Source organism: Apium graveolens, chromosome 11 (genome assembly GCF_009905375.1).
Source record: "Apium graveolens cultivar Ventura chromosome 11, ASM990537v1, whole genome shotgun sequence".
NCBI classification, from domain to species: Eukaryota; Viridiplantae; Streptophyta; class Magnoliopsida; order Apiales; family Apiaceae; genus Apium; species Apium graveolens.
The window spans coordinates 103,200,225-103,210,610 of NC_133657.1; the positions used below are offsets into that span (position 1 = coordinate 103,200,225).

The window sequence follows — 10,386 nt, forward strand, 5'->3', positions numbered from 1 at the left end:
TAGCCTGATCAGCTATCTTCACATATCGACTTCGTATCTGATTTGGCTTTGTGATATCCGCAACGAAGGAAGTGATTTATAGAGTTAGTTTTATAAATATGAATAACATGCTAAAATTGGACTCTGGTGTTTACACAGCAAACAACTATGTTGTTTTATTAAAAGCATGCTAGTCAGTGATATCCAGTTTTAAATGTTATTATCTTGACAGAGATTTGAAATGATTTACAGGTTATTGTTTTTATACTGTTCCATAGTTCTGTACCTAAAACTACTTAAATTAAATATTTTTACTCTACTATTCATATGTTGGTACTGTTGAGAGATTATATGCTCACCCTTGCAACCTGTTTTATATGTATCGTAGATGCCTAGACAATCTATCAGACCTAGTCAGAATAAAGTTTTAGCCCCTTTCGATCTCGGCTCCTCTGAGTTAGTTTGTATCAGACCATGTGTGGTCTGACGAGTTACTAAATAAGTTATTATGTCAGACTTTATAATAAATGGTTGTGTAATAGTGAGTAGCTTAAATCATACTTGAACCTAGATCGGATCTTGGTTTTGGGGTCATGTTAGTGTAATAATAATAATTTCATAGTTTATAATTGTGGTTTGTTATATTTGGTGATATCAACTCCTGACCCCGGGGTTGAGGGCGTCACAATAGAGACCTAAGTAGTTCATTTTCTTCTCTTGCAGGTGCTCAAAATTTACCAAAAATAGCTGTTGATATGCAGACTGTGGTCCCTCAGAATTACTCTGATGCATCTAGTGCTAAAGCCGATATTTCCTCTACAGGTATGAACTCTGATATTTTACTTCAATCCACTCACATACTTTCTTCTACCATTTCTACTCTCCCTGTTTCTACTGGAAAAGAAGTTGCAGAACAGTCCATTCCTCAGGTAATTCTACCAGTATTTAATACAATTATTGACGCTCCCACTCATTCCACTAGAACTGGGGTCTTGGAGATATATACTAATGCTCACATTCCAATGCTCATCATTCCGGAGGTAATTGAGGTTTATCTTACTGATGGTGCTAAACTGAATGTTTTTAAGGCTTTTGGTTCTTATTCTACTTCTCTTGAAGATCCAAACTTAAACTCCGATGTTGAAGGTGAAGTAGCACAGAAGTTTAAAGAGCTCATTGCTGTTGATGAAACTTCTACTCATTCTACTGATAATGATGATAATGACGAAAATGACATTGACCCTTTTAAGATCAATATTGCTTTGGACCCTGATGAGGATCTTGATGAAGTCATTTTTCTAGATGACATGCTAGAAATTGGGAAAAAGAAGAAAAGAAATGAGAGATTTGCTGCAATGTCCCAACTCCATCTAGGGGAAGAATGGATTTTTTAGTGGAATCATCCAAATTATACTATCATTAATAATCATGCTTCATATCATTTGCAGACAGCTGAGCGACAAATTGCAGATCCTAATGTCTTAACTCATCTCAAAGCATCTTCCCTTATGGTAAAGCCCATGCACTCTACTCAAGTCAAGGCTCAAGCTCAGATAGATGAACACAAAGATGCTAAGATTTTTGGTCAACTTGATGAGGCTTAGGAGTCCCTAGAGCAGATAGACTCTCTGTTGCTTGGTGATGATGCCAAAAAGGGGGAAATTACGTATAAATTTAAGTACAAGAAAATTAAGTCAAATATTGATGACAAGGATAATGCTCTTGATGGAGGTAATAAGGGAGGAAAATCACCTAGAAGTCATAAGATTGGAGGTGATATTATTGGATCTAGTGGTGTCTCAAAACCGACTAACCAATCAAGAGGAAAAAATGGTGGAAGTGGAAGAAAGAAAATTTTAGAGACAGCGCACTCAAGGGAGTCGACTACTATTGTGACAACTATTGAAAGACAAACAATGATAGTCACATATGCTGATGATGACCAAGCTGAAAGGGTAGTGGATGCTAGTGCTGAAGCAAGTCAATTTTTTCAAATTCTGAAGGTGAAAGGAAGGAAACAACTATGAACTACAAAGATCCTAAAATTTTAACTTTTGATTCTGAGGTAAGTAAGAGGATGTTTGAAAGAGAGAATCCTGGAATTGACCTTGAGCAAGTCAGGCTAATAGAAGAACAATTTACTTTGTTAAAGTCTCAATCAGCAAACACTGATGATGCATCTTTAATTGAGGATGTTCCAATAAGATAGAGAACTTAGAGGCACAATGAACAATCCTTAAAGATCAAGGATATTAGTACTATTGTAAATGCTCAAAGACCTAACACTAAGTCTCAAGCTATTTTAACTTTTGAGATGAGGTATAAGGGGAAGGAGAAAGTTGGGGAAGAATCAACATTTACAAAATCTCAAATATTGATAGATCCAATCTATGTAGTAAGTCAAGCCCGTGATGATGTTGATGAAGATAAAATTCTTGAAGAAGAAGCCAATCAGGTTCACAAAAGAAGGAAAGTCATTCCTGATCTGATTGGCTAAAAAGCTAAAAATCACTTCAACCACTTACTCTGCTCAAGTTAAAGAAATAAATTATGATACTCAACCAGTCTCTACCAATGATACTACTTGTGACGCCCTCCAAACCCGGGGCCTAGATTTGGGGGTCACTAGCCAATAAACCAAAATAAAATAATCACAGCGGAATAATATAATAAATATGACCCCTTGCATGTACTGGATCGATCATAGGTTATAGTATGGAACTTGCACTATTACAAACTAACTGTTATTACAAACCATAAGTCTAATTAGTTTTATAACTTATTCAAATTTTATTACAAACCTTTATACTATTCAAGCGTCCCAAACTATCTACCTGGAAAAACACACCAAACTATTTACAAGCGCTTGACCTCTAATCAAACCTGGAATTCAAGCCTGCTCCAGTTTAGCTGAAAGATTAGATTAATAAACAAGTATGAGCGAAAAGATGCTCAGCAAGTAATATAGAGTTTGTAAGTGAACAACAATAACAATATCTGAGTAAAATCAGAAGCTGATATAAACTTTAAAGTTTAAGCGACTGTTGAATAAAATACAATTACGCACTATGTTGTTCCTGATGATCAGTCATGAAATAACACCGGTATCCCGCAGCCATACTGTAAATATAGGTATCGATATCCCGCAACCATACCGTACATATTGGATATCCATGAAGAAGGCATACATTCGCCTAGCAAGATATTACACTTTCGTATAATAACTCACGCTGGATCGGTGCCTCAGTCTCTTGTGCTAACCAAGAATCAATTGACAAAATAATTTTGATTAAAGGAGTCGGATCAATGACATCCTTATCTATTCAACTCCCCATGTCACATGGTCCGGAGTTATCTCAACAACTGATGGCGAAATAACTAGAACAATTAGTTATTCGCTAATCTCAATTCAAAGTTTCACTGTATAGAGTATATCTGGATGGTATAGTTATTCACTATCTATCGAATCAAAAGATTGGTTCTAGCAGAATGATTGCTAGAATACGAGAAAGTCAATAAATATAAGAATATTGATATTCAATATGTTATCAAAGTATATATAAACAGTTCTTATATTTCAATATATAAAACGATAAGCTATTCTGAATTTAGAATAGGGAAGAATACTTGCCTGGTATGCTCAATAACTTTTCACTAAAACCCTGGCTTATAACTGCTGGCTATCAACTTCGTGTAGCACTTGACCACACTCTTTGCTACTCGATTCTATAAACAAAAGAACTATCTTAATTGACAGAACCAAACTCAATCGACGTAACTATACGTCTTAACATCTACCCGATCGTTTATAACTAGCATGGCATTTTAAAACTGTAGCAGATAGCATGCATATCATGTAACACATAATTATGGCATTCGTATAACACGTAATCACATATTTCATGTAACACATAAGTCAGATCATTAAAAGATACGTCTCAGTGCGTTCAGAATGAAAATCAGGTCAATATTAGCATTTACCGATCAAATACCGACTCAAACTGATACACAAATCAAATTACATTGCAATACAAAAGAAATTAGGACTCAACAGTATTTTTATTGGAAGCGCAATATTATTCTGAGTCTGTACGTGTTCGTTTCGTATTAACCGGATGAACGGTTTAATTATTATGAATAAAATAAGAAATAAATAGATTTAAATCAATTAATAATAATATTAATTGATTTTTAAATACCTAAATATAAATTTAAAAATTCAAAAATAATTTTTAAGAATTATTTGAATTAACTATAAATAATTATATTTTATTTAACTATTTAAAAATAAAATTAATTAATTAAATAAATTAACCAATTAATTAAATCTATAAATAATTATTTAAAATAAATTATAAATAATTAAATCAAATTTTGATTTTCTAAAATAATAAAATTAAATAATTTTGGAATTTAAAATAATTCAGTTAATTATTAAATAATTAACCAATTTATTTTTGGTATTTTAAAAGGATTTTAGAAATTTTTAAAGTAAAATTTTGACTTTTTTTTTAAAAAAAATATAAAATATAAATAAAACTCAGAAACAGCTTCTGAGTTGTTGCCTTCTTCCCCACCCGATCAAACGGGGGCGTGGGATGGTGGTGGGTGGCCGGGACCTGAAGAACAGGCCGCCGGATTCTGAGTTGCCCAGAAAACGGCCGACGCCGTTCATCGGCCCGGCGAGCCCATAAAACCCCCCCAACACTTATCGAAATTTCTATTTTTCAACACTAAAGCATTCCTTGAACCTTCAGGAATGTGATTCAACCGTCCCCATCTTCAATCAATCTCGGGAAATCATTTCCCGGCAAAAATCGAAGCAAAATCCGGCGGTCCACCGGTGGTCTTCGAAAATCTTTATTTATGCACCAAAACTTACGTTGTTGGTACCAAAATGAATTTGACAACTTCTATAATCTATTCCTAAACTCAAAATCAATCAAGAACCAATAACAATTCCAGAAATCTGAATTGAAAAATCTGATAAAACCATAAACTCAAGCTTACTCAAATCTCAACCAAAATTAACATATGAATATACTAAATCGATTATTAGAAATCCAGGAACGATAATCCGCCATCAAAACATCAAACAATCCTTCCATAATCAAATACGAATTCAAACAATATACTTGAAAAATCGACTTTAATCAATAATCAATCTTACTTAATGAAATTGGTACCAAAATGACGGGCTCGTTGAGAGGATTGTTTTGGTATGTAGAGCATCAACAGAGGATTCCTAGAACTCCCAATATCATCGATTCTTTGTGATGAACACAATTATACCCCCAAATTTTGTTCTTGCCTAATTCTATTTTCTGAATTTTTTAATAAAATAAAATAAATAAAATAATCCTTTTCAGCTATTTATATTAAATATGAAATTATATCCCCAAAATAAATTAAGGGTGTTTTTATCCCTTAATTATAATAATTAGGGCCCCAAAATAATAATTACGGGGAATAATTTTAAAAATGATAAAATGCAAAATTAATGTCAAAATTTCCCAAAAATTGCGAATAATTCAAAAATACAAAAATAAAGGGTATTTGAAATACGAATAATTTTATAAAAATGAAAACACGGATTTTGTGGGGTCTGACGTCCCGGTGGGGTCTTGGTCCGTTGATTTTTGAAAAACGGAAACGATCTCTAAATTACCAGAAAATCCCGAAAACACGTAAAATACATTCAAACGCGTATAAAATCAAATAAAATAGGTATCTTAATAAAGACGCTGAGAAATACGTGTCCCGATTGCAAATAAGTTCATATATTTGCAATTTAAACATATTTTAATCAATCGGAAAATTTTCTGGCCCGCACAGAAACACACATAACAGTTATAACATCTCATAGCATGGCAATAATTACTTTAAATTTATAAAACACACAATATTTATTTATTTAACATATAATATTCACATAATTTTCCCGGATATTACACTACTCATGTTGAAGACAGTACTGTTCAAAGAATAAAAGTTGATCATTCAATTCCTATTGAAGATACAAACTTGGATGAAGAAGAACCTTGTTCTAAAACTTCTCCATATCCTGATAACTCTCATATTTCAATAGGTGAGAAGAAGAAGTTATCTTGTAAATAGTTTTTATTCATTAATATAAAGATTGTTCTTCATCTTTGAGTTTTAATTTCAAATTGATTGTTATAAAATGTATTCAACCCCTTCTATAGTATTACTTAAGGCCTAACAGTTTTAATTTGTCAAATATTTCTTTACCAAGACTAAGCATACATTGATTGACTTGGTAATGTAAACTGGCCTCGGCAATTTTTATTTATTCAGCTTTTCTAAGATCCTTGCTTACAATTACATAGGTGCGGAAGAAAACAGTTTTGATAAAGATGAAGCTGCTACAATATACGGATACACATTCATCTTTCATCCCTTTTAAGAGTGGAAGTTGCAGTTAGATACTTGTACGAGTGTTTCTCAAGGACAAATGATTAAAAGAGTAGACTTTGGTATTTCATTGTAACATGTTGATGTTTGAAACTTATTTGAATATTATATTTTATTGTAAGATGTTGAGATTTGGAATTAATTTGAGTTATAAAGAAGTAATACGAGTTTCTATCGTATAATTATTTGAATTTCGATTGGTCATGAACTATTAATTATTACACTTACGAATAGTTTTACAAATATTATAAAAAATTGTGAAAAAATTATTAAATTGAGATTTGAAAATTGTACAATAGACTTTTTTTAAAAAGGCGTACTACTTGCATAGAGTTTTTGAAGGAGTTATGCATGATATTATTTTTAATTTAAATAAATTATGTATCGTGTTATTGTAGTGGTTCACTTAGATAGCAGTTACTTGCATAACACATCTTAAAGTGCTATATAAGTAATGAACTTGGATAACACATATAAAAGTGCTTTTTATCTGAAATTCACTTGCATAGCACTGGTTTATATAGCACATGAAAGTGTTATGCAAACTAAAAAATAATCCTTATGCAAGTTAAATTATGCAGTATTGTTGTTTTTGGTGTACTATTTATAAATTCCACTTATTTTCATTTAAAAAATATATTTCACGCATTTTTTATTTTGTGATTATTTGTTTGTTATATAATCTCAATTGATAGAATTTATATTTTATGAATGATTTTCCGCTAGTCAATACTTTTGATCCTGTAAAAGAAAAAATAATCCAAATCAGGAATGCAATCGAAATAAATAGGATTGATAAATTTTTTAATTTAAAAAAAAATGATTTTTTTGCAAAAGGAACACTTACATCTGAAAATGAGGTAAGTAGAAAAATCTAATTCGGATCCATTCCAATGATTGATAATTTTTTCATTCACAAAAATGATATTTCTCAAAAGAAACACTTACATCTGAAAATTGAGATAAGTAGAAAAAATCTAATTTGGATCCATTCAAATTCAAATTTATGCATAATTTTTTTTTTCTTAACATATGGATTGAGAACTCGAGGCCGGAAAATTTGAATATAATCGGTCGAACAAGCGCCCTATTTTAATTTTAAATATTAAATGTACATTAAGACATTTTTTAAGATTTCCTTAACAAAAGATTTATTTTTGGTCATTTTTTTTATCGTAGGTAACCCGCAGCCACTACCCTTCGGGTGCACACTGAGTAAACCTTATGGGCTCACGCAATAGTCTGCAAATCACATGAACCTAGGTAAACCGCATTTAAGCGACATGCTCTGACGCAGGAGGCATAATCATAAATTCTCCTCCCGTGGGATTCAAACCTATGACCAACAGGATAGTTATCGATTCTTTAACCAACTGAGCCAAGCCTTGAGCGCTTGTCAGTATTTTTACCGTGTATGTAGGCTGAGTTCAATTCTTGTACACCACTTTAATATATTTTTGGATCGTTGTTTGAAAATTCATACTTTTTTATGGATTTATTAGGTCTATAAGATAAGATTTTATGTTATATTTGATTGCTTATATGTTGTATTCCATTGTAATTATTATAATTAATAAAATCGGAACAAAAAAATCTTAACATAAGCAACTAAGGTAAAACTTTATTTATCATATTTGTAACACTTTTTGCGTTTTAGCTTCAAGCATGTTTCACTGAGTATTACACAATGTTGTTGTTTAAAAGCGCTTGATGCACAGAGATGGCGATCTCAGACGTCATGGGCTTCTCATAAACACGATCCATACCAGCTTGCATAAAGTCTTCATTAATGTAGTCGAGATCACAGTCAATTCCAATAATCATTGACTTCACTCCCATTGCTCGCAATGCTCTAGTAGCCTGAAATAAAATGATGTATCTTTAGAATCATGATGATAACAATCAAACACTATGTGGAATACTTTAATATAATATGTATAAATATAAATAAAATAACCTGAACACCATTCATCTCCGGCATCATGATATCCATAAATATAGCGTCAAATTTTTGCCCAGAACGGATGAGATCCACAGCTTGCCTTCCACTTTCAACAGAAGAGGTTTCAAATCCATGTCTTCTTAGGAAAGCACAATGAACAGTCCTACAAACTCCATCATCATCAACTACAAGAGCAGATAATTTACTCTTGTTGGAGCTTTTAGCTTTCTTAGCCATGTTTCCTCGCCCTTTGCTTAAAAAATCAATCAAAATTTATTTTACTTTCACCAAATTTTAGGTTTTATCTATAAATGAAAAACAAAACTTTGAAAATATGTTTAGTAGCATGTTATCTCCACTACTATTTTTCTCCAAATATTGATAAAAGGGGAACACCTTCACAAACACACACACACACACGCACAATTCTAAAAATATAAATTACAATATTATTATGCATAATAGAAGATCATAAAATAAACAGTAAAACTATTTTAACGATTATTAGATAATAATTGAATACAACAATCCTCCATAATATTGGGTATTAGTTTTTTTTCCAGCCAGATAAATAAGCATATGTATATTACCTTTTACACCACCCTTGGAAATTGATGTGGTGAATCATGACTATAACAATTGACGCATGACCCTATAAATAAGGTTATAGATAGTCTTAGAGATATATCGAGATAAGAATCAATTATGGATGTAGATGGAGTATTGATCTGTTAATATATCGGATTGAACGGTTTTATAAATGATATGTATATTTTAAATTTTGTAGGATACATAATGATGTTATATACATATTTAATTCGATATATTAAAGCCATTTTAACTTATTTTAATGGTTGCGAATACTTCTATTTTGAGGGTGAATTTAGAGTTGTATAAAATGTTAATCTTGCTATATATATTAGTGTTAGTGTTACAATAAAATAATAATTCTACTTATGAATTTCCATGTACTTTAGCCTATATACAATCAAATAGTAAACACAATTTATAGCATAATAGACATTAATAGTCTCCCTATAAGTGTTAACATGCATGGATAATTATTCTATGAAAAGTAAGTTGATACACATACATTTGGTAGAGCGAATCTAAATATTGTCACTTCGGATACGGCCCTTCCATTTTTCTTGGCTCGACAGACCAAGAAGCACATCTTCTTCGTGTTTGACTGTTTAGAATTTAAATTAATATCAAGAGTGAGAAACTATTCCCTCAACAAGTTTATGCGATAAAAGTAATTACCAACGATTTCAATGTAAAAAGCGAGTGCCAAAAATTCAGAAGTTTATATGTATATCATAATTAGCAATAAATTGAAAACATTCAAATTTATGCACAACAAAAATACATCAAAAGTTGATTATGGCTCGTCATAAAAGTTGCCAATAAACACACTGCTAGCATAAAACAAGGTTAAAGTCTTAATTTTTTTGGCAACACTTGATCCAAAATAACTTATCTTTACTTTGAATATAAATAAAATTCATGGTCTAACTCCCATTTGACCAGTGTGGATGAATGACTAATTAAACTTTATATATCTATGAACAGTATAATATGGTGTGAGATAAAATTGATGATATTAGAGTTTAATATTAGTATCTTCAATCAGAGTCTGCAACATAACATAAGAGACTCTAGTTCTTCAAACTCTGAAGAACTACACTGCTGAAGCATCTATCATGAAAGATGCTAAGGTCAGACATCTCTTGCATAGTAGTTGGATATTGTTATGTCCAATAGAGTGATTAAATGTAAATTTTCCATGGAAATATGGGACATTTTGGAAGTGAAGTGTCAAGACGTAACTACTATTTATAATAACAAGAAAATAATACTCACACAGGAGTATTAGCACTTTTACTCAAAAGATGATGAGTCACTAAATGAGATCTATGACAGGTTCCATAAATTGTTGAATGATTTGGCACTTGTGGACAAATAGTATGATCCAGAAGATTCAAATCTGAAGTTTCTTTTTGCACTCTCTGAAAAGTGGGATTTGAAGG

The 10,386-nt window shown here is 31.6% G+C and overlaps 1 protein-coding gene across 1 annotated transcript; it reads right to left on the reverse strand.

Annotated features, from left to right (window-relative positions):
• Positions 1-8,076: 8,076 nt before the first annotated feature.
• On the reverse strand, positions 8,077-8,966 carry LOC141696693 (two-component response regulator 24-like). Its single transcript, XM_074500811.1, has 3 exons — positions 8,947-8,966; positions 8,372-8,609; positions 8,077-8,274 (listed from the first exon to the last, which is right to left on the reverse strand). The coding sequence occupies exons 2-3, from the start codon at positions 8,591-8,593 to the stop codon at positions 8,095-8,097; spliced, it is 402 nt and encodes a 133-aa protein (XP_074356912.1). The 5' UTR covers positions 8,594-8,609; positions 8,947-8,966; the 3' UTR covers positions 8,077-8,094.
• Positions 8,967-10,386: the final 1,420 nt, after the last annotated feature.